A 25,357-nucleotide genomic window follows, 5' to 3' on the forward strand; every position below is an offset into this window, starting at 1 on the left:
ATTCTGCATTCTTGGTTCAGGTGGCTTTCATTTTAAAAAATGTTTGACTACAGTACAAAATATTTATAACACTAACTGAGAGCAGAAAAGTTAGAAGGTCATTTGCGATTATTCTGGTAACACTGCACAGTGTCTAGTATAATGCTAAACACTTACTGTACGTCTAATAAAAGTTTAATAACTTTGTTGAGTAATTCTCTGGCAGCTCTCTAAAGCTTAATGAACAGATTTTATGAAAGAATTAATCAAATCAATGAAATACAAATGAGAGAAACTTTAAACACTTAAAAAAAAAAAAGCCATGCACAATCTCTAAAAGTTATTTCAGTTTAAGCATTACTTTAATATTAGTGTCTCTCAGAAGTTTTCCAAGATCACTAACCAATCCCAACCTAAATCAGGTCCCAAACCATAACCAGTCATTGTACCACTTCCTTTGTCTTCATAGCACAAATCACAATTATACTCATATACGCATTTGTATGATTGTTCAATGTCTCCTCCCTAGACCGGACACTCTCTAAAGGTAGGAACTGTGTCTACTTTTGAATTGTTCTACTCCCTAGCACCTAGGATAGTGCTTCTGTCCACAGAAGAGGCCTGATAAATATCTGCTGACTGAATAAATAACCTGAATTAACATTCCAGAAAATATTTACCTAATGAAATCTAATAGTGATAAGTTTATTGAAAATTCAAGCTGAACTGCATGACTGTCCATCATTTGATAATTTATAAAACCAGAAAGATTCCCTTCTGTAAAAGGTTTTTCCATCTGCACACTATACTGAAAGTTTCTGGTGCTCTCTGCTTCTATTACAGGCAAGCAGCATCCAGGTTGCTCGGTGACCTGTAAATAAAGTAATGACAGTATTGAAGACCGGATCAACACAGACTATCACATGAATACCAATTTTCTATTTAAGTGGTATAAAAGCAAACTATTGTGAAATGTTAATAAACCACATTATGAAGACGACTGACAACTTAAGTTGAGAAACACTCACTAGCACACATAATTAAGAATAGTACACAGGTCAAAATTATGTAACAAATGGCATTACAATGAAAACCTCTGTATAATTTAAGAACCAAAAAAATTATTAAACTCTAGTTTTGTGGCTCTTAATCCTGGCTGGCACCAGATTTTTAAAGCTAGGAGAGTTAAACATATATACACAGGGTACCAAAAATATGTATAACCATTTTAAAAAAGGAAAACTGTATTAAAATCATAATACTCACTATATACCAATAACAAAAGACGAATAAAAGTCATGTTTGACTTCTGAAATTACAAGAGGTGCTCACAGTGGTTACCATCAGCATCCAGACACCTCTGATCACGGCGAATTACTGCTTGAGCAACAGTGACCAAGGTGTTAACATCTCTTAAAATGTGTATACATTTTTTTGGCACCCCCAGTGTGTGTACACACACACACACGTGTCTTCCCTTCTCATTCTCCACCTTTACTTGAGGTCTGGTGATAAAGCTCAGGCAACCGGACTGGGTTTTGTGTTTTGTTTTTTTAAATTCCACAGGTGATTCTAATGCATATCTAAAGTCGGGAACTTCTGCTCTGGTCAGGCCCAGGTAATATCCCGTTCAACAGATTCTAGCTCATAGAAGAAACTGGGTCAGTTTTGTGGAATACTGATCTACTGATCAAATCTCATTATGACTCCACCAAGAACATGCCTATAATAATTCAATTAACATATTTCAAAAAAATCACAATGGCAGTCGAAGTTAGGGAAAAAAAGAACTGATGCCTAAGCACTCAGTATAATGCAAAGGCACACATGCTTTTAATATCTTCACTTTAAACATGAGGAAACTAAGGCACAAAGCAGTTATATAACTTGACCATGTAACACAGCTAAGAAACAGTAGAAGCAAGATTCAAAGCCAAGCAGTCTGAGCCAAGAGCCTATATTCTTAACCGCTGTGCTCTACTGAAACTCGTTATATTTACAGCCTACTCCAATACAATCTTTATTATGTGTCCATGTCTCTCTTAAATAATTCACTTCTACTCAAAATATAATAAAAAATCTGTCACATCTTTTACTTATTTTGCTAAAGAGGAAAGAAGAATACGGAAACAATGGATAAACCATCAGACAAGTCAACAGCAGAGACAGTAAATAAGCATTGTCCATTTAAGGAAGAAATAATGAACCATTCATTGGCTTACCTTGAAATTTTCTGCAGGAGCAATTTCTAAGTTAGCACTTTTCAGTTCTGAACCACTCTTATTAGAAATTGAGCAGACCATCAATAAACAATCATCTTTCCAAATTTTGTAAGAAGACACTGACACAGTTTCATTGTTACAGACCTCCATAAGATCTGAATGCACGTGTTCAGTAGTTTCTTCCAGCAAAGAAGAAGCTAAAGAGATTTCACTGGCAACTGAGGCTGCTGTGGATGGAGGCGGGTGAAAAACTTCCATGTTGTTATCAGCAAACAATGAAGGTGTAGACAGCCTGCAATTTGAGTTTTTTTCAACCAAGGGCAGTTCTGTGAGTGACTCAGAATCCAAAAGTTCTGAATTGAGAGTGCATTTCTTTAATTCTTTGTCTTCTCTACCCTGCAAATTATCCAAATAATAATCTTCTTCATAAGTCACATTTGATGAAGAACTAAAGGAAGGACAAGTCGTATTATGAGCACTGGTTGTTTCTCCACTTTTGGTTTCCTTAACTTTCGATTTCCTTTTAAACTTGTGAGAGACGGTATCTGCTTTTCCTAGCTGTGAAAATGAAACATCATAATAATATAAAAAGAAATCATTCTAGTCATGGGTTTCAAACATTTTTCTATAATTTCAAGTGAGCAATTTACTAACTTGCTCAAGTTCTATCTATAAAGCATGGATTTAAAAAGAATCAGAGATGAACAAAATGTTAAAGCCCTGAAATTCTGACAGCTACAGAACTTTGAACTATTAACTAAATCTTATTTCTCATTAAAAACACATAAAATCAGAAAAAGAAATAAGGTTAAAAAGTCAAATATGAACAATCCTAAAAACTTGGCAGATTTCAGAATACTAGAGTACAGAATTGCACAAATTAAAAAAAATGAGAAACCTAGTCAATTTTTGGGTCCCTAGAGTCACCTAGGGACCCAAATACAAGAAGTCACTCAAATACAAGAATGGCTCAACTCTGATTCAGTTATCCATAATAATCATGATTTCATGGTCTGCTAAACAGGGAAGAAAAACTGATTTTACCTCAAGAATCAACTGGCAGTGGCTGACAGGAGCACACAGCAAGAAAGAATTCTGTAACTGACCAGTGATGTTCGCTACAAGCTCGAGATGGGAACAGCAACTTGCCATTGTTGAGCTAACCCTCCTGAGGAGTGGCCTGCCAATCTGTGCCCCACAAAGTCTATCTAGAATCAGTGCAGGAGATCAGCACTACTCGACGTCCAAGTTCATGCCTCCATCCTCGGGGGGGGGGGGGGGCTGTCACTATGTGGTCACCCTTCGCATGATTCTAGTTAACCAGAATTCTACTTCCCTCTCACTCCCTAAATTCCCCACATCTCTTCCAATTCTCAGCAGAAGAGTCTGTCTCCTGCCTTTCCATTTAGAAGTCATCAAAAAAGAACTAACATTGTATTAACACAAAAACAGGGGAGGGAGTGGGGGAAGCACTTCCATTCAAGTAGCCCTGGGACTTGAATTAGACATATAGTAGTCCACCATTATCTGTGGTTTTGCTTTCTATGGTTTCAGTTACCTGCGGTCAACCGCAATCCAAAAATATTATATGGAAAATTCCAGAAATAACAATTCGTACGTTTAAATTACACACTGTTCTCAGTAGTGTGATGAAATCTCTCTGTCCCACTCTCCATCCTGGGACATGAATCATCCCTTCATCCAGCGTCTCCATGCTGTGTCTGATACCTGCCCATTAGTCACTTAGTAGCCATCTGGGTTATCACCTGGACTGTCCTGGTATCGCAGTGCTTGTATTCAAGTCACCCTTATTTTACTTAATGATGGCCCCAAAGCGCAAGAGTAGTGATGCTGGCAATTTGGATATGCCAAAGAAAAGCGTAAAGTGCTTCCTTCATGTGAAAAGATGAAAGTTCTCGACTTAATAAGAAAAAAATAATATGCCGAGGTTGCTAAGAACAAATCTTCTATCCATGAAACTGTGGAGAAGGAAAAAGAAATTCATGCTCGTTTTGCTGTCACAACTCAAACTACAAAAGTTATAGCCACAGTGTGTGATACACGCTTAGTGAAGATGGAAAAGGCATTAAATTCAGGATGGAAGACACGAAGCAGAAAACATATTTTGATTGATGGCAACACGTTGCACCAGAAAGCACTGAGCCTAAACGAAGACTTCAATTCTGTAAGGGATCACCTGAAGCGAGTGACACCAAGCAATTTACTGCAAGTAAAGGATGGTTTTACAAATTCAGGAATAGGTTTGGCATTTTTTCATCTCACACCATCACAAGCAGGGTGAGTACAGCACAATAAGATATTTCCAACAGACCACATTCACATAACTTTTATTATAGTATATTGTTACAATTGTTCTATCTTATTAATTATTATTGTTAATCTCTTACAGTGCCTAATTTATAAATTAGATTTTATCATAGGTATGTATGTATGGGGAAAAAAAGTGTATATATATATATGGTTCAATACGCAGTTTCGGGCATCTGCTGGGGTTCTTGGAACACATCCCCCCCAGATAAGGGAAGACTACTGTATATTAGACTGCTCAATATTGTTCCTCAGGTCACTGATGATGCTCTAAGTTTTTTCATGTGTTTTTTTTCGTTTTGTCTTTTCTTTCTGTGTTTCAGTTTTTATTATTTTGTCTTCAAGTTTAATGATCTTTTCCTTTGCTCTAATCTCCTATTAATGAGAAGCTAAATAAGCCAGAAGACACAGGAGTGACATCTTTGTTAAAATACTTAAACAAAAGAAACAGTTAACCTAGAATTCATTTCCCAGAGAAAATGTCTTTTAAAAATGAAGATGAAATAAAAGGTGAAGGGGGGAAAAAAGGAAAAAAAATCCTAGATTCTTGACACAGCGAACGATGTAAAAAAAGTTAACTAAAAATGGATCACAGACCTAAAATAAAACTAATTAAAGTAAAATGCATCAATATAGCCTTGATCTATGTAACTGAGAGCCTTAAACAAACATTTTTCTGAGAGCCTTAAAGAAAAACTGGCAGGGAATAGGACTGCCAGAGAAAAGCAGTTACAAAAGGAGTCATGCTGCAGATGGAGCACATCCACTCAGTGCCAATCCTGTCTGCTCTGCCCCAGTGACGGAGGAAAAGTTGTGGATGAGGAGTAACAGGACTCATGCTAATTTCACGTAATCACTTGCTTCCCCTCCGTTCTGCATAATGCCATCTGAGTTACAAACAGTTCCTCACAGAACTCAGGGTCCCTTAAAACTGGGAAATATACTCCTTTTTCCTTTTTTAAAACTATTCTAGTGATAGCTGAGGGGAAAAGAAAAGTATAAGGGGTAACCCAAAAAGGATTTAGCGTAACATAAATAGAAGAACATGGTCATTACATTGATTTTAAGATGACCACAAAGGCTGATAATTAATTTGTCCCCCTGAATGTTCTCCTGAGGAAGAATCTGATAGCTGTGCACTTTGTTGAGAAGGCAGGAATCCTTTAACCTCAGCAATGAGGTTCACAAATCAGGGCCCTACCTAAGCCTGGGTGCGTTCTGACCTTGACGCAATCTGATCGGGGTGTACTCTGACCACTAAGAACATACCCCAACAGAGCCAGAGCAGCCACTGGTACCCTTGCCACAGCCTGTTGGAACAACTTAAAGATCCAAATCAATTACTCTGCTGTTGAACTGATAATATTGAGTGAGACAGCATTAAGATACATTACTTATTAATACTTTAAGGTTGAATTTGGGGTTTTTTAGGAGGGAAAATCAAGTCTAACAGAAATAGGATCTGGAAAAGAGAGAAAGATAGGCAAAGGGTGTAGCCTAGTCTGGTCTAGTGTTGATAGGGATGGAGGGAAAATTCCCCCAAGGGAGAAGGAGGCGGAAAGAGCTAGGATGATGTAAAAGTGACAACCACGTAGCTCTAATCACAAGTGTGCACGAGGTAGGTTCATCGGCCCACCAAACGGGATCTGACATGGAATTCTCACAGGCTAAAAAAGAGCATTTGAAATAGTTTTCATTTTTATATAATTCCTTTCAGTCTCAAAACATTTTTAAGTTATAGACAAGGCGTAAATAAAATGGTATATTCTGTTTTTAATATATACTTTTTTATTTTATAATACAATATATAATTTTTAATGGCTGAATAATATTTTGAGCTAATATAATTTATGTACCAATTCTCCAAACTGATTCCTGTTTCACTATTAAAAATACCATCTTGAGAAGTACTTTTTCCATAGACACATCAATATTGTTGAACTATTATTATTGACAATATTTCCATCAAGCCCTTTCCCATTGAAAGCTGTCCTCCACCCACGGGGGTGAAACTACCCATGGCCATATTTGTGACTTTATTTGGACCCTGACCCTTGCCCAGCTGACTGGACGTAGAGAACACCTGACTCAGGCTGAGCTAATTAGATTTTCTTTTTCAGGAATACAAAAGGCGTGTCATTGGCGGCACCCTGGAGCTGGGGAAACCATTTCTCACCATGTGTATAGATGACGGCCACGAACTTACATGGCGCCAGTTTCTTTTGTACAAAACAGGGGACACAGATTCTCAGAGGAATATAACTGACTACTTACCAAATTGATTGTACTTCCTGATCCTAGTCCAACAAATAATGATGATGCCAGCAGCTGCTTTTCTTTTTCTTCTTTAGATTGGGCAAGAACTTGAGATTGATCCTTTTTTGGTATAGTCTGATCTACATTCTCCACGACTCCACTCTCTTGGGGAACAGGCAGAACTTCAGTTTCATCACCAGTTTTGCTTTCCTTCTTGGGGAGATAGCCCTCTTTCCCCCACAATTTCTTTATGCCTTCCAGCTTCAAGCTATTTGTCCTACGGAGATTGATAATGAAATCAACTCAACTTAAATAATTGTGTTACTTTCCTGAAGCATTTTTAAAAAACACATCATTGCCGTTGCCTTTTAGAAACAGTTTTCATGTTGTATTTTACATGCCAGAAGTAAAACCTAGATCTCTATATTTTATTTTAGTTACAGCCAACCTCCCCCCACCCTCCAGCCAAACGATTTAAGGCAACAGAACTCAAGACTTAGTTAAAAATATCAGACCATTTAATTTTCATTTAATTGCTTAAATAACTTGTCCAAAAATAGAACAACTGTAAATCAGTTCCTTTCCCCCATTGACTTTTCAAAAATATCTTGTCTTTAATTCTGATGAGTTAAAGATGAGAAATGACTCTTAAATTTCTTAGCTATCACCATTCAATGAAAGATTTAACCCTACATTAATTTATGAAATAAAATCCTGTTGAAAACAATAAAAAAATTCAAATCCACTCCTATATGTAAATTTAACCTTTAATCCAAAAGGTTTTCCTAATATGAAGACTAGCTACATTTTCAACTATTATATAATGTACTTTTATAAAAATGAAACGAGGTTTAATCTGTAAAAGAAAAAAGTACAATTTCTGGGAAAAGCATGAAGGTTAGGAGTTTTTTACACCTCAGTTGAAGAAGAACTAAAGTAGTGATTAGAATTTGGACTCACCTACTATTGTCCCAAAAGTTATAGCTATGAATCTGGAACGACTACTGTAATCATAACTGCAGGCTGAAACAGCCAAAGATTGCCTCTATTGTTTTCATGTAAGAACTACGTGTCCTTGGTACTTGGCTCATTTAAGCATCCCTATCATGGTCAAAAATAGCATTTTAAAAATTTGTACTACAAGATAAGCAGATCATGAAATGAATCTAAAAGAAAGACTCAGAAACACTTGTACTGATTATTCTCTTCTAATTTGTTGAAAATATGATCAATTTGATTTTCTGCACTGCACCAGAAACAAAAACCGGTAGTTATACTTCACACTGAGTGAAGAACTCATGCTATTAAGTACTAACTGGCTGAAAGAAAATCTGAATGTTAATAAAGAATGACCTATGGGGAATCAGTCTGTTCTTCCTCAATGAATTTTGCTGTTGAATGTTCCTTTACAAGTATCTTCATTTCTCCCTTTCTTTCAGGTACCAAAAGAATTTTCTAAAAAGTTTTTAAGAAAATAAAAACTCGTCATCATCTTGGTCCAACTCAGGACAACTCTAAAGGGCCATTCTAGCTTCCAAGCTCCCCATGGGGTCAGCAAAGGCTGTCACTGGCACCACATGGCATCTTCTTACCTCTGCCCAAACCTGCTTCTTTCCCCTTCCTTCCATAGGTGTTGATCCCAAGAGCACTCCTTAATATTCTGCATGCTAAGTTCCAACACGCTGTGCACTTCCCAGGGAACCCAATCCACAACAATAGGCAAAATGGGAGAGGGGAGGAAAAATAAGCCCTAAAAGGAACCTTGAGCTATTTTAAAGATTTTTCTGACTTACAAGTATTTCATCTGCATACATGCCTATCATCAACATAAATTTTCTCTGTCATGCATTACATACAGACAGTCTAAAAAGCAAGAAAGTAAGAGAGCAGCTTAATGCCATTTCATACATAAAATATGATATTAAACATATTATAAAAGAATTTTTTTAAACATGCGCCATCTTTGTCTGGATTTTGACAATAATAAAAATATAACTGGTGGTTTTATATGGTACAATTTTATATTATTTTTAATCAGACCATTCAAACACAGATGTAAACTCTGGTCAAGAAACCTTCAAAAGATCAGGGCCATATTTTAACTCAGCTCTAGGAGCTGCCCTTTGCCGTAGGGTGCTGCCTGTGACAGGGCTGGAGGGAAGACACTCGAAGTTGGCCACTACTTTCTTCTCAGTTTGCCAGAGGCTACAGAAGAGTGACTACCTCCTCCATAAACTCATTCACTTTGCCTATTACCACACAGGTTCCTGATCTGAAATAATCTGTGAGCTGTGGTCCTCTTTGGAAAGAAATTTTAAATTCATCCCTCCTGTTCCATTTTACGATAATATAGCATATGTGTAATTCCTTAGCAGCTTTGCCAGATGTCACTTCTTGGAGGGTTGTACCTGCACACGTATAGAATTTATGAGGCCCTGTCAAGTCCTCCAGATTCTAGTTCAATACTGAAAAAGCAGATGCTGTTGACTGCTGTGCAGGTGAAAAAGAACTAAGTTCCTCCTTGGGGTCGGAGAGTTCCTGTCTCTCCTTCCCTCACCCCTCTCATCCCTGTTTGAGACACTTAATTGCCATCGCCTCCATCACCACATGCCCACAAACTGTATCTGCTCTCCATGCTTGCAATACAAAAATTAAATGTCTGGGAAAGAAAAGCATGTCAAAAAGGAAGGGAAAAAAAAGGCTAAGAATGAGATTTTTGAACTTATGCCATTTCACTGAGCATATCATTCTACATTCCTCATAATCTATGTGTCATTCTTATGAGATATACTTCTTATAACCATTTCAGTGGAAGACTGACAAATGCAAAGATGAACATAAAATAAGGTGACCGACTCCTTAATGAATCTATGAGAATGCAAAATTCAAACGGCATCTTTCAATGTTGTCACCTTCGAGACTCTCACATTTATTCCAACAATGCTGCCATTACTAAAAATACTTAAACTCCTTTAGAAGCTCCTACACAAAGAAGAAAGCCATCTACAATGCTTTGTGTCACAAGTCATCCAGATTGATCACTAATTTTGTTTCATTAACTCAGCTTTGGATAATGATGACAATGATGGCAACAATTATTAATATTAGCAGCGACCATTTATCAATTACTATGTACTGGGTTGTGAGGCACTTTACATACATTTTCTCATTTTATTAATTTAATCATACTTTTAAAAACAATTTATTTGTATTTTCAAAATCAAAATCTACTTGAAAAGAATAAAAATTTGGCTCCACATTAAGACATTTATACATACGTATCACCAATTTTCAAGCAGCTGGAAAGAAGCTCTGAAAGCATTTTGAGCAAAGTATACAACTTCCTCAAGTGAAGTCAATCACCTTATTTTATGTTTATATTTGTCAACGTTCCAACGAGCTGGTTATAAGAAATAGATTATAAGAAACATAGAATGATATGCTGAATACTCACCTGGGTATATAAATTCTGATATACTTTTTTAAACACACACACACATAATATATAGTAATAACACACACATCATTACTATGTATAAAGCTTGTATACATCCTATGCTGTCTTGGAAGTAAGCAAGCTCTTTTAAAGTACAAGGACATACTGTACAGCATTAACACGTGGAGAGCAATAAATAGAAACAACTAAAACAACAGCCCATGCAGAATTTAGCTTTCAGGAATCCGCCTACATTTAAAGACATTTAAATACTCCCATGTTTTCAAGTTTAATAAGAAAGGAACTTACTCTTTCAGCCCTGTCTCTGCACTATTCCCAGATATATCTGAACCAAGAGAAATGCCAGCAGGAGACTGTCGTCCAGTGAAGCCAGATGAAGAAAAGGAGAGTCCATATGGTTCAAAGTTGAGAACTAGAATTTTAAAACAATAACAGAGGTTCATATTTAAAACTAAACAAAAATTATCTTAAAAAAGGAAAAACTATCAAAATTATCGTTTACTACTGAAATAATCGAAGGCTAGAATCCAGTGATAATTTTTAAACTGGAAGGGACTTTGGAGATATTCTAATCAAATATTTATAGTAACAATAATAAAGTAGCTAAGATTTATTGAATGTCTACTGTAGTCTTCATACTATTAGTTAGTCAAAGACAGTCTTTCAGCGGCAGCCTGTGAGCTCAGTTGGTTAGAGCACCGTGCTCTTAACAACAAGGTTGCCAGTTCGATCCCCACATGAGCTGCACCCTCCACGACTAGATTGAAACAACTACCATGTTTCCCCGAAAATAAGACCTAGCCGGACCATCAGCTCTAATGCGTCTCTTGGAGCAAAAATGAATATAAGACCCGGTCTTATTTTACTATAATGTAAGACCCAGTCTTACATAATATTATACAATAATATTATAAGACCCGGTCTTATTTTAATATAAGACCGGGTCTTATATAGTATTATTAAGATAAGACCGGGTCTTACATAATATTATTGTATAATATTATGTAAGACCAGGTCTTATATTCATTTTTGCTCCAAAAGATGCATTAGAGCTAATGGTCCGGCTAGGTCTTATTTTCGGGGAAACACCATACTTGACTTGGAGCTAATGGGTCCTGGAAAAACACACTTAAAATAACTTTTTTTAAAAAGGAAAAAAAAAGACAGTCTTTCATTTTTATCATTTACCACCCTTAGAAACTGAAAAATAATTCAATTAGGAAAGACAACTGATAAAGCATGTCTACTGAGAAGTTGCTGCTCTCATGCAAAAATGTTTAAGATATGAAGAGATGAGCATGTTTTTGCGTAACAAAATGCTCTTAGGCAAGTCTTACACCAAACAGAGTGATGGAGCCCTTAATGTGAAATCTCCCTTACTGACAAAGGTTTACTCAGATTCACATTCCTTTGAGTCTGTATAACTTTCGATCAGAGCCATAAAAATTCACACTGTGATTGTGATAGGGGAGATGACAATATCTATTCTCTTCCTTCAAAGTAACAGAACCCTCGACTCTTAGCTAGGTACACTGCCGCTCAGAAAAGAGATGACATTTCCAGACTCCTTTACTATTTGAGTTTTGACCAATGAGATTACGTACATACTTTGTGTGCAACTTCTGGGAGGAATCCTCCTGGACTGAAAAACATCTTTTTTTCTCCCTTCCATTTTTATAGTCATGAAGCCATCATCAACCCTGGTTGCCTACTTAGGAATCTTTTTAATGAAGAGCAAATAGCCTTCTGCCTTGCATAAGGCCCCACTTAGCTTATTTGTTTTCTAATATGTTATGTAGCTAAACCTAATCTTAACTGGCACATTTATCTTCTTGGACTATCTGCATTATAACACAAAAAACCTAATTAAATCATTAACTGTATCTTAGAAAATATAAACGTGAACTTCTGTAATTATTATCTTCATTTTACAAATGAAGAAACTGTGGCAAAGAGTTTACTACAAACTTACTGAAGATCACTGAAATAGGAAATGATAGAGCCAGGTAAGAAACCAGATATGTACTCTGGTTTCAGAGTAGCACTCTCAACTATACTGCGTCCTCCAAAGGAAACAGCATCTAATCCAAAGAATACTAAATAAATGCTTGTTTGTTAGCTAAACGAATGATATAGAAGAAGAATCAATGTGCAGTAGAAAAAAATAATGGGCTAATTAGTAATCAACAGAACTGAGTTCTTGACGAAGGTTGGGTGTTAACCAGATATATGAACTAGACCTTAATTTCTTTGTAAAGTGAAGGGTTCAGACTAGATCAGCAGTTTCCAAATGTTGATTTGATAACCAGAGTCAAGTTGACTTCACAGAATCACCCACTGACCTTTTTATACAAACAGCCAAGCTTTCAGAGATCCAGGTACAGATGGTATAATCTGTATCATTTGTAAAATCTCTCTGCGATTCTGATTCACAATCATCTTTGGAAACTATCTGTTTAAATCTTTCTAAGGTCCTTTTCAGCTACAATATCCTCTCATTTTAAGCTTTTACTCTAACCTTCTATCCCATATTGCCCATTTTTTAATAGCATCTGTGACGGTTGGTCATCTAGTATCTGCATTAACACTTCCACTAACAGTGAATAGCTCAAGAAATGTTTCCTATGCAGAAGACAGAGTTTAAGCAAGGAGTAAGTGAACATACAGTTTAAACAAAGAACAAAAAGAATTCAAAATTAGAGGTGAGAGTTTGAGAGAGAAAAAGACTAGACATGGAAGGGGACAGTATCTGGAAAACAGTCACGTAAAATTCTGATCCTGAGACAAAAGAACTGATTGCCACCTAAGGAAGGCCTAGAAAGGTTTGAGGTTGAGAATGAAGTTCAAACCACATTCTTCAGGGAAAATTTCCCAAGGTCCTTCCAGAAGTGACTGACCAGAAGGGCCAGAGATTTTTAGGCGTTAACTAGATACACAATAACTCATGTGTATGTGGGGAGCAGGACAATAATAGTATGCAGAAAGAGTCAGGGGAAGGAAGACGATGGCTGAATTGCAACTTAATGAATATGTAGAAGTTAATCACAAGAAGAATGAGGACAAAGGGCAATTCATGTAGAAGAGAAAGCAGGAGTCTTTGGGAGTTGCAATTTATTGAAAGTAATCCAGGTGAGAGAGAAAATATACACTATCTTGGGCATAAATAAGAAATTCAATGTTTAACCTGATTGTGTATCCTTCATGACTTTAGAGGCCTTGATTGTACACACTCCCTTTTACTTTTTTACTACATAAGTTTCAGGTGTGTAACATTATAATTTGACATCTGTACACACTACAAAGTGACCACCCCCAAAAATCTAGTTACTATTTGCACCCTCCTTCTCTATCTTAACCTTGGACTGCAGTTTCTTTATACTTTGATCATTTGGCTCTACTTCTCTGACCATCCCAAGCTGTTATTTATTTATTTATTTTTTTTTGAGAGAATAACAATCTCAACTTGACATGTTTTCTAAAAGCCATAGTTCTGTAGACAGGAGATTATACTGTTATTTCCCCTTACAATTTATAGTTTTATCTAACATTGGGGCTATAATATATTTGAATAATGTTTTAACGTGAAATTTAGTAGTCACTGCAAATTATTTATAAAAATCTCAAATAAGATCAGTATCAGAACTGACTGATACTTGAAGGATTCCAGAATTAACAACTTTTTAGTCCAAAAATACCATTTTCCCCCTACTCTTTATTTTCTGTCTTACAGCCACTCATTCTGAGATGTATAATTTTATAACTTATTCCTCAAATGTTTATTAAGCATTGCTATGTCCTGTCTCTTAATTCATTTCTTTTTCCTTGACATAAGTCTAAGCTCATGAAATTTTAATTTTACTTTAGAGAACTTCTGAAAAATAAATGTGGGAAGAGCCTAATTTGAGAGCTTTAACCCCATTTACAATGATGATTGGGGGGGGGGCGGGGAATGTAGTTGGCAAAGGAATGCATTAGCTTGGGGAATTCCAGGGTTATCTATTTTATTTGCATCAGCCACTTACCTCATTTAATGAAAGAAGACAGTCAGTGCCAGGAATCAGGCCCCTCATCCTACCTCCCCTTTCCTACCCCATCCGTAAATTGCCATAATAGAAACTCATGGCCTCCAGACATTTTAAAATAAGGAAATATGGCAATTGGACCGTATCTCCCACTCTGGAACTCCAGATTTTCACTCTATGCCCTGGATGTCATAAGGCCTCTATATGGACTATATATAGTCCCAGGTTGGGCAATTGTAATTTAAAACTTTATTTTTTCCTCCACATAGTCTATCAATATATGAGGAATTAATGGGACGGAAACTGATTATTTTTTGAAAGGAAGCTGAATTTTCTAGGCCATTAGGTATCACTATGCTAAATAATAAATCAAAAACCTTAAAAGAGCAAAACTCTGCAAAAAGATAACATCAAGCCTATCATTAGTATTTATATTTTTTGGTCTCATTTGAGGATTAACCATTTTAGTTCTACCCAGCACAGAGCCTGGGAAATAAGAAGTACTCAAAAAAATTATTAAATGATGAATAGAAAAAGAGACTTTTCATCATTGAACTTTGCGGTATTAACATTGTGAACCCTTATATAGATAATATTCAGTGGTCTCCTTTTATTCATATACATACTTCCCATTCACCATCCAAATACCTCAGTGATTTCCTATTTACCAAAATCATGATAGAAGTCTTTCCCTGACATGCTACTTTTCTTAAATGTAAAGTTATTCTTTCCTTTCTTAATGTTCCTAACTTCACTGATCAGATATTTTGTTGGAGAGTATTCTAATATACTTAAGGTATAAAGATGTACAAGGCTGCTGAGAATGAAAATGAAACTCACTAGTCAATAGTAACCAGAGTTGTTTTTTGAAACTTTTTCACAGATATGCTTATACTAATATCGTTAGCCCTCTAGCACAGTGACCAACATGATAATTACACTTTCGAAGTCTTTCAAAATTCCAGGATGGCTGTCACGTTTCAGGCACTTCATATGTATAGAAAGCCTATGACTTTGTGAATACCTCTAGGTTAACTTTATTTCTGGATTTCTAAAGACCTCGTCAGGGTAAACAAGTCACAAGCAGATTTACTTTTATTAAAGACAATAAAAGTAAATATCCTCAGTTATTTGCTTATATGCATTAAAAAAAAAATGATGTCCCTATAACCTAGCTTATAAACTCATGATAAATTACCTTTTTCCTGAGAAAGCTTTTCCTGCTGCCGTTGGTGGTGAGGTTTATAAGGTGCTGCCCCCTGACTCAGTTGTTCAGCCACAAAACCATCCAGAAAAGACAGAGAAGCATCTACCTGCATTAAAATGAAGCAAAAATTAGGAATTAAAAAAATTTACCCTAAACAGTAGACTGTACATTCACGTAAGTACTTTTAGTCCATATATCCTAAAAACAATTTTTATATGAAAAACAGAACTTCAATTCCAAAAGTGCTACCTAACTGTCTAGCTTTCCAAAATATCTATAATCAAATCACTCAGCTAATAATCTGACAATGTAAACCATTTGCAGTTATTATTAATTTTACTGCATGTCAGATTACATTTTTGAGCATCCAATTATATTAGAGCATCATGTGAGGTGCTATGATTGAGACAAAGAAAGACACAGTTCCTGCCCTCATGAGATTTATAACCTATTAGAGGAGAAGATACATACCCTACGAGCTATAATCTGTATGTATTAGCTTCTTGCCACTGGGGGCTAAAAACAAGGTGCTGACAAGGCTAGTTCCTTTTGGAGGTTCCAGGGGAGAATAAGTTCCTGTCCCGTCCAGCTTCCAAGAGCCACCAGAATTCCTTGGCTTCTGGCCATATCACTCTGATCTCTGTTTCTATTGTTACTTCTCCTCTGACCTCTGGCCTCACTTTTACAAGGACCCTTGTGATTATATTATGCCTACTTGGCTAATGCAGGATAATCTCCCCATCACAAAATCCTTAATCACATCTGTTTACAAAGTCCCCTTTACCATGCAAGATAACGTAAGCACAGGTTCCAGGGATTAAGATGGGGATATCTTGGATGGGTGGGGCTATTATTCAGCCCCCTTTGATTTAACTATCTGATTCCCTTCTATGAAAAAATGCTTTTTTCAAATCTTATGGAAAATTACTTAATTTCAGTAGTAACAGAAAGGTATAAGACAATGATTAAACGAAAAGAAGTAAGAGATGAAGAAAGAGTAAGGGGGAAAGGACAAAGAGAAAGAAAAATAGGTATGTAGTGATGACCTTAGAAACCAGAGATTTGCTTCCCCTGATTTAGCTAAGTGTATGGAAACAGCACAGATAATTTAGAACAGCAGGTAATTCACAAACATTTAAATGGCTTGCCACGCTCTTAATTTGGAAAGGTTTAGTTGCAATAAGATTCTTAAGAGATGAAACTATGTCATCATCGTTACCTTTCATGGGAGGAAAGGGGAAATGTGGTTACTTCCAAGTCTAATACTATGTACAGCAGATTTATTAATCATTTCAATGTCTCTGGAATGCCTACCGTTATGTTAAATCAAGGTCTCTGCCTTTAAGGAGGTGTTGAAAGAACGAATAAACAAAGCTTCAAAATGAATACAAGCCATGAAAATGTGATTCAGAATTAGTGGGACTACTGCCCACCCTCTCCTCTTTCTCAACTATATGTCATCCAACACATAAAAATTTGAACATATCTGGTTTCCTTTTGGAAATTTTCTGATTTACACCAATCTGAGGGAGAAGCTGGTACAAATTCAGAAGGTGAGTAGTAACTGAGTGTTGTGTGTTAAAAGGGGTGGTGGCTGAAAGTCGGTGGGAGAAGGAAAGGTAGGTGGTCAGGTTCCAAAGTGGTAAAGAATTTAGGCAGTAGGTGGACAAAATAAAATGGAAAACTATTTTTTTACATTCTCAAAGAAGAGAGAGTAATAATAAAATGACATAGTAGAGAAATTCAAAGGAGATAAAAATAAAAATTCTTCAATTATTACATATAAAAGAGATTGTCAGAGTATAAATCCCTTCACTGCAATTCTCCAGAAGAGATACTCTTTTTATTCCTGACTATTTAGGATCAATACTGAATGGAAGCTCTCAAATTCTCTCTCATATCGATGTGAGAAAAACTCCAACCTTCATCTTAAGTGCTGTGGAAATTATATTTTGATATATTCCAGATATAGCACAAATGCAAGAATTATTCTGTTTAAAGAATATGCAATCTTTAAAAAGATGGAACGCAGATGTCTTACCACCATGTCTTCACAACTCTTATTAACTGGAAGCAAGGTCTTCATAAATTCCACATTCTCATGCAAATGCTTTAATTCAAATGCATGCTGTCTCATGCAAGTATTCAAAGATACAGTAAATTCCTGGATTAATCTCTCAACAATGTTAGAAGAGTGTGCTTGAGGTGTCAACTTGGTCACAGCAGCAATTAACCAGGCTTTCGTTTCTGAAGAAATGGAGTCATTCATAAGCAACCTGCAGAGCTTGGTTATAACTTCATCTGGCGTTTCCTTATCTGAGAGATAGGAATACTCCCCTAAAACCTACAAGTAAAACAAAGAGATATTTATATACAAATACCAAGTTATACAGCAAACTATACTTGGAAATCTAAACAAAGTGATGACTGCTGGAATAAATTTAATCTAGGTTAACATATTCTCACGGTGAAGAAACTATTAGCTAAAGATACAACTGTACATTTTAGGTTCAAAATCATACCAAGAATTGGAACACAATACAAAAAAATTTTCCACATCTTTATCATTAACAATATATAAAGCAGATAGATACCTGTACAAGTTAGCTTTCTTCTGAACTTCCAGGTTTGGTTGTTGGTTTCTACAAGTACTTTCACATTCTGCTATTATTTTCCAATAAGCATTTAAACGAGTGGTTGTCACATGCTAGCACGCATAAGAGTCACCTGATATGTTTAATTAAAATACAGATTTCTACACATTTACCCCAGGTATTCTGATTTAGTATGTCTATGGTGATAATCTACAATATACATTCTGAACAATCGTCAGCTGATTCTCATGGACATGATCCACTGAACTCTAAGGAACACTCGCCTATGTTACATATCCTTTTTCTTACATCTAACTTACTCAAGTGATACATAATCCTACTCGTCTAAGGATCATTAATAAACATAATTTATGGAGTGCGAGCTCTTTCGTAAGTGGTATTTATGAAGTATTTTCATGTCTCTGGTGAAATAACGGTACTAGCAAGATAAAAAAGAGGGAGGTGAGGTGACAGTCAAGGGAAAATTTATAGCTAGTAACAAGAAGAGGAGGAAAAACTAGGACTAAATAAGTTCAATCTTTAAATAGTACAATAATTTTAAAAGATGGAAGGTAGCTCTAGAAGAACAGGTAACCTAAATCCCAGTTCAAAAATCAGCGGACTTCACTTCTGGGAAGATGCAGTCAAAGCATTTTCCCCTATCCTTCCCACTCAGTACACATAAAATCACTTGATGTCATATATAAAATACACACAAAAAGACTCTGAAAGGTGAAGAAAAGACAGTAGATCACTAAGGACCGTGGGACTTAAGGAACAACATTGTGGGTTATCTGTTGCCTCACAGGCCCCAGACCAAGTACTGGAAATACCAATGGACTCAGACAAAAAAAGTCCCAAGAAAAGCCTGCTCTCTAGCCAAAGAGCCAAGAGGACAGAAAACTTTTAGACAGTAACTCCAGCCAGGCACCACATAGAAAAACTGCAGCCCCAGCCATACCAGCAAAGACGGGACGGAGTGGAGAATCAAGACTTCCACCCCACCGGGCTGTAAGAGGCACCACAACTCCCCCACAAGGGTGGCGACAGAGAAGGTCGAGTTGAGGGGGCAAGACTTTCATCCCCACTGAGCTGCAGAGGCCACTCCTCTGCAGTGTCCATGAAGACCACTTCACCTGCACCCAGGTATAAAGAGGTACCCTCCCCTCTCTCTGCTGCGATGGTGTCAGGGGCTGCCCAGGACTTTCACCACGGCTCAGCAATAACGAGGCCACCCCTTCACAGTGTCAGTGGAGGCCACATGGCTAATCTCAACACCCCTATGTCAACACAATCTCCAAAAGAATTTAATCCACATTTACAGAATACACCACCCAAAAACAACAGAATACCCATTCTTTTCAAGCACCCACAGAACGTATAACACAGACCACACCACAGGCCATAAAACAACCCTCAATAAATTTAAGGAATCACAGAGTATTTTCTCTAACAATAGAAATCCAACCAACAATCAGTAACAGAAAAGATAATAGGAAAATTTTCAAACACTTGAAAACTACACAACACCCTTCTACACAACCTTTCCAGAAACAGAAGAGGAAAGAACATTCTCAACCCATTCTATGAAGCCAGTATTACCTTGATACCAAAGCTAAACAGAGTAGAAAAAAATGAAAACTACAGCCCAATATCCCTCATGAACAGAGATGCAAAAGTTCTTAACAAGGTTTCAAGAAATCTACAAAAGAAATCCTAGATTAATAAGTGAGGGTACGAGACTGCAGGGTAAGAGATCAAAATACAAAAATCTGTTATATTTGTATGTAGTATTAGCAACAAAAACACAAACCAAAATTAAAAATACATTTATTACCGCTCTAAAGAAAACAAAATACTTAACTATAAATCTAACAAAACATGTAGAGGATTTGTATGCTGTAGAAAGACATAAAAACACTCTAAATATATGGAGTGATATGTCACGTTCATGGAAGGAAAAAACAAATGGTCACAAAATACAGTAACCAATTTAGGCAAGGATTATCAATACTAAAACCACTGGTGAAAGAGAGTTGAGGAAAAAATGTTCACACAGCCTCACAAAATCAAAGATTAGTTATAAATTACTAAGGAGAAAGGGCACCCTTTCAATGAAGAGATCTGAAGGTCACTATCTTAACCCAACAAAGAAACTTACAATCGCCAATAACTGGAGGAATTGACATTATATGCATTCTGATATGATGCAGTGGGAAGCACGTTATATTGCTGATGTAGTAATCTTGCTAAAAGTGTTTAGCTGAACCAGAAATAATCAGACAAATTCAAAATGTTGGACATTCTACAAGTCAACATGACTCATACAAAAAATCAGTGTCATGAAAACAAACAGAAACTGAGGATCATTGTAAAATAAAAAACAGGCTAAAAAGATATAACTAAATGCAATTTGTAAACCCTGACTGGATCTGGGATTGGGAGTAGAAAAGCAGCCATAAGAGACATTTTTTGGACACTGGATAAATGTGAGTATGAACTGTACACTAGGTGATATTAGTGAATTAATGTTACAATTCTTAGGTGTAATAGTGGTTTTATCATTATTCAAAACTCTGTCATTCTTACGAGATTCATGTTGAATTTTATATGGGTGAGGTGTCATGATGTCTACAACTCAATTGTAAATGGCTCAGCAAAACAAACTGTATAGGTAGATTTAGATGTTGATTCAGTAACGCAAAGGTGGTTAAAGATAGTAACTGAGAATCTAGATGAAAAGCATAGGGATATTTATTATACAAGTCTTTCAAATTTCCTGTAGATGAGAAAATAAAAATTCTTAAATAAAAGTCTGGGTAAAATTTAAGTTAACATGCTAACATTTGGCCAAACTATAAAATATTAAAATGTGCATATTCTATGACCCAGCAGTCGCACTTCTCCAAATCACCCCCATACAAACAAGAAAGAATACACAAAGGTGATAGGATGTATGTGATTACATATGATTAAATTACATAAAATTGTGACCTTCGTCTTACAAAGAGATGATCTCCTTTGCTGGCTTTCATGAAGCAAGCAGCCATGTTGAGAGGCCCCCATGGCAAGAATCTAAGGATGGCTCTGGGAGCTAAGGGTAGCCTACACTTGACAGTTTGAACCTCAAACCCTCCGTTTTACAGCTAAAGAAACTGATTCCTGAACTTGGAAGTGGATCCTTCACCAGGCAAGCTTCAGATGAGACAGCAGCCCCAGCCAACACCTTGACTACAGCCTTGAGAGACCCTAAGCAGAGAACCCAGCTAAGCCATGTCTAGATTCCTGACCCACAGAAACTGTGAGATAGTAAGTTTATGTTGTTTTAAGCACTAAGTTTGTGCACCAATAGGAAACTAATATATCACAGATGCATGAGTATTCACACATTCAAATACAGATTCACATAGAAAACACACAAATGTATTATAGACACAGAGCTAGAAATAAATAGCCATATTTAAAAGACTAGGCAAGTGAGATGGCAGGGAGAATGAACAAACAAGTAAATATTTAAATGATAGAAGGTAGCCACTGGGAAAAAAATTGACAGCTGAAGGACTTAACTAAATGGTTTCTGAAGGAAATACAAGTGTATTTGGTTTTATAAAAAAATGTCATAAACATTTGTGATTTAATTAACTTTGCTCACCCAGCTCATAACTTGAAGAAATCTCTGTGGATAGAACACATTTTCCACATCTAGTAAAGTGAGATAAGACTGAACTGCATAAAGTCTTAATTGTTGATCTTCTGTTTCATCATCAAAACCTACAAAGAAATTGATATATCATTTTAATTTCCACTAAATTCTCTAAGGACTCTGTAATAAAAAACATTTAATTTTAAAATCTTTACTTTCTAGAAAGCAATAGTTTACTAACCTTCCGCTAGCAGTCTCAGGAAGTTATTGGGAATATCAGGATGCATTACATCTCCTCCCACTGAAAACACAGCATTCATTGTCTGAATAAACCACGCATTATCAGGAGCATATGTGTCCACAGTGTTAAGAACAAGTACACTTCCAAATGTCACTTACTAAAATTATCCTTTCTGCATCAACCTTTTAAAAATAACCCCCAATTCATCCTAGTTTGGCATTTTTATCTCTAACCTCTGCCAATAAATTGTTCTATACTCCAGTTTTATATAAAATAGGTGCTCAGTAAATCTATTTAATAAATTTAACAAACCAAGTTCACGTTGCTTTATCTAGCACTCTGCCTTTCACATCATAAGCATCCAATAAATAAATGGGAAATAACTGAAAGAAACATTCCAGCGAATGACAGACAAATAATGGAAAATGATATACCCCTCACAGAGGCTAAATGTTGTGATGTGTCTACTTGAACAAGTTGTTTAACCTTTTTTCCTCATCTGTTCCTCTTCATTTCTAAAATTCTATCATTCTGCTGGCCAGAGCTATAGCACTGGCTAGAACGTAAGCAATTTCCAAGATAATCTGATTAACATTATTTATTCATTCTTTCTTAGCTCTAACAACAGACATCTTAAAAAGAATGGAATATCTTTGTGACGTGTGCAAGTTCCTCTGACTTTTAAAAAATGAATGTGAAGAAAAGTAACATGTGAATGGCATTCCCACTATTTTCTTGTGACAATTTCTAATATAAACAATAGTTTACAGGATAAATTTTAGCATCCTGATTACCCAACCCCCAAAACAACAAGAACTTTTCTCAGAAAAGAAACTGAGCAGGAAGTAGAGACAAAGACAAGAAGAGACTGAAAGAAATCGGGCAGAGGTTCTTTTATCTTCTACTCATAATACTGACCAACTGTATGAAAAGAGCCAGGAAAAAAAAAGCCATCCCCTGAGAAGTCTACACAAATTCCTGTTTTTGATAAGAGGCTCGAATATCAGGAAGGGAAGTTATTTCTGGGTCTCAGAACTCAACTTGCAAGTGAACATGTCTATACCAATCATTTAAAAATTATTGCGTAACTAAAGGTATTTTATGACTCAAAGTCCAAACAAAGGATATTTCTCAGCCAGTTCAGCTATTTTACCAACCAAATTGACAATAATATACTCTTCTTTGCTCTGATGTAAATATTCAAGCATTTTCTGGACAATCACTGTTACGTTTTGTGCATTAGTAATTCTGTAAAGAAGTTCCAGAGTCTATTTAAGAAAGAGAAATAAAAACAGTATTATAAAACTATGCCTTATAATACTGATAAACATAGTAACATATATGTTTATAAGACAGTTGATTCTTCCACTTTTATGGAGATCTACAGGGCAGGTCAGTTTATAGGTGCTCAAGAAATGCACAGAACTTAATAAAGGTAATTTTATTAGAAATAAAGAAATACAGATTATATCTCCTCTGATTGAAGACTAAAAACAAAAAATAAAACTAGAAATTTATTATTTAAAATTTACAAAACTAAATGATTACTAAAGAAATTTAGATACAAAAAAAGAAAGAAAGAAACCTTAAGTAAAACTATTGTTAACTAAAAAGAATTATGATCAATTCCAAAGTCTAAAAGCCTTTTATTGATATAGATAATTGTGATCTGACATTTCTACAAAAAAGGCTGTGTAAAGACTAAAAAGTTAACTTTTATAATTTATTTTTTAAAAATACAACAGCTTCTTACACCTACATTACTTATGCCTATCTGTATCTGTTTATGTACGTACATACACATACTAAAACCCAGTCTCGCAAATTGTATTTTCCATACTACCTAAACAACAGAAAACAGCATGTGAGAGGGTTTATCAGCTAAAGGCCAATGGCCTCTAATAGATGGACAAAGGTTGGTGGCTCAAGCGCTTCAAAGCTTAGCAAGGCCTACGTTTAGAACCTCAGTTACCAACAAGAACCACTTGCCAGCTGCTTATCAGTGCTGAGGAAATATACCTCTTGCTGCCTTAAGTCAGATGAAGGAAGACCAGTACCAGAGTAAGCTCCCATTTGGCTGATTTCCTAAGGCCTTACATTAAGTTTCTAAAAATGTAACTCCCAGAAATCAACATAAGACCAAGGGCAATACTGAGAAAGTATCATTTACTGGTGTTTTAGGATCAACAATATTAGCAGCAAGAGAATTTCCACTTAAGTATACCACTTGTCAAACTTGTTCAAAATATCTTTAGGGCTCTTTCTAATTTTTCAATCCTTACAGCCAAGACTTCAAGTACAAAGGATAATAGATTTTGAACGATTACAGCAACAAAAAATCCTTAATTCTATTTAAAAATCTATAAATACGTTAAGTCCCCCATCAATAGTTTTCAATTTAAGAAGCTGCTTCAGACATACTCCCTGCACACCCTAAACTATCTGTTATGTATTTTTAGATAATCTCTACCAAATTTATTTCCTACTCTAAGACCATGGAATTTCGCATTTCCAGGACTGAATGGTGTATGGTTTTAGGAATTCTATGGGTAGAGGTCTTTTCTGTTAGCTCCTTCATGCCTTCTTTCTCCTTTTATGAAAGAAAGGTAATAAAATCAGGTAAAATGAAATCCCAGCCCCAAGCAACAGGTCACTCCATACCTAAGGACCACAGTTCTTGCCATGTAATTACTGATAAAGTAATGAAGTTAGAAGTGACAGCGGCATGAGGAGACTAGACTACAGTGCCTTCTTGGGGCACTACTGATACTCAGTACCTCCCCCAAAGAATTCAAACTACTTTTCTCACTGTAAGTAAAGAACCAAACATATCAGAATTGATCATTTTAACAGTTGCCTATTTTCCCTTTGACTCCCATTTTCAAACTAGAGCCCAATAATTCAATATAACAATAAGAAAACTGTACCTAAGTCAATCCTGTTCAATTTAGTAGTCAGCCTCACAAAGAAAATGCATGCTCTGTATCTGGTCAAAGTGGAAGAGCCATATAGTAATTTGTTATTGTCCCTTGGTACTTTCTCCTTTTGCTACGATGACTACACACAGAAATCAGTACATACATCTATAAACTTCCCAGATTCATTCAAGGCAGGTAACAATTTTCCGAAAATTAAAAATATGAATGCAAAGAAATATGTGTGTGTATACAGATACACATCGCATACATGGCAATTTGTCAAAAATAGTTTTGTTTCAAAAACAGTACCTTTTAAAATTCAAAATTCATAATCTTATCTTTTAAAAATTACAACTATTTAATGCAATACAGTATTCTCTCGATAACTACTTTTAACTCATTGTTTTTAAGTAATTTAAATGTTTAGTAGGTTCTTTTTATCTTTATTACTTTTAAAATCAGAAATAAAACTATCCAGTCTTCTTAACGT

The 25,357-nt window shown here is 35.9% G+C and overlaps 1 protein-coding gene across 2 annotated transcripts in view; it reads right to left on the reverse strand.

The window, feature by feature from the left end:
* Positions 1-25,357, reverse strand: part of AP4E1 (adaptor related protein complex 4 subunit epsilon 1) — a 66,601-nt gene that overhangs the window by 18,935 nt on the left and 22,309 nt on the right. For both annotated transcript variants that reach the window (XM_074327746.1, XM_019730653.2), the window contains exons 11-19: positions 23,078-23,217; positions 21,950-22,062; positions 21,718-21,836; positions 17,513-17,815; positions 15,463-15,577; positions 10,531-10,654; positions 6,804-7,062; positions 2,202-2,759; positions 660-850 (exon numbers count right to left, since the gene is read on the reverse strand). In XM_074327746.1, the coding sequence (XP_074183847.1) occupies positions 660-850; positions 2,202-2,759; positions 6,804-7,062; positions 10,531-10,654; positions 15,463-15,577; positions 17,513-17,815; positions 21,718-21,836; positions 21,950-22,062; positions 23,078-23,217 (1,922 nt within the window). The remainder of the gene's footprint in view (positions 1-659; positions 851-2,201; positions 2,760-6,803; positions 7,063-10,530; positions 10,655-15,462; positions 15,578-17,512; positions 17,816-21,717; positions 21,837-21,949; positions 22,063-23,077; positions 23,218-25,357) is intronic.

Source organism: Rhinolophus sinicus, linkage group LG03 (genome assembly GCF_036562045.2).
Source record: "Rhinolophus sinicus isolate RSC01 linkage group LG03, ASM3656204v1, whole genome shotgun sequence".
Classification (NCBI taxonomy): domain Eukaryota; kingdom Metazoa; phylum Chordata; class Mammalia; order Chiroptera; family Rhinolophidae; genus Rhinolophus; species Rhinolophus sinicus.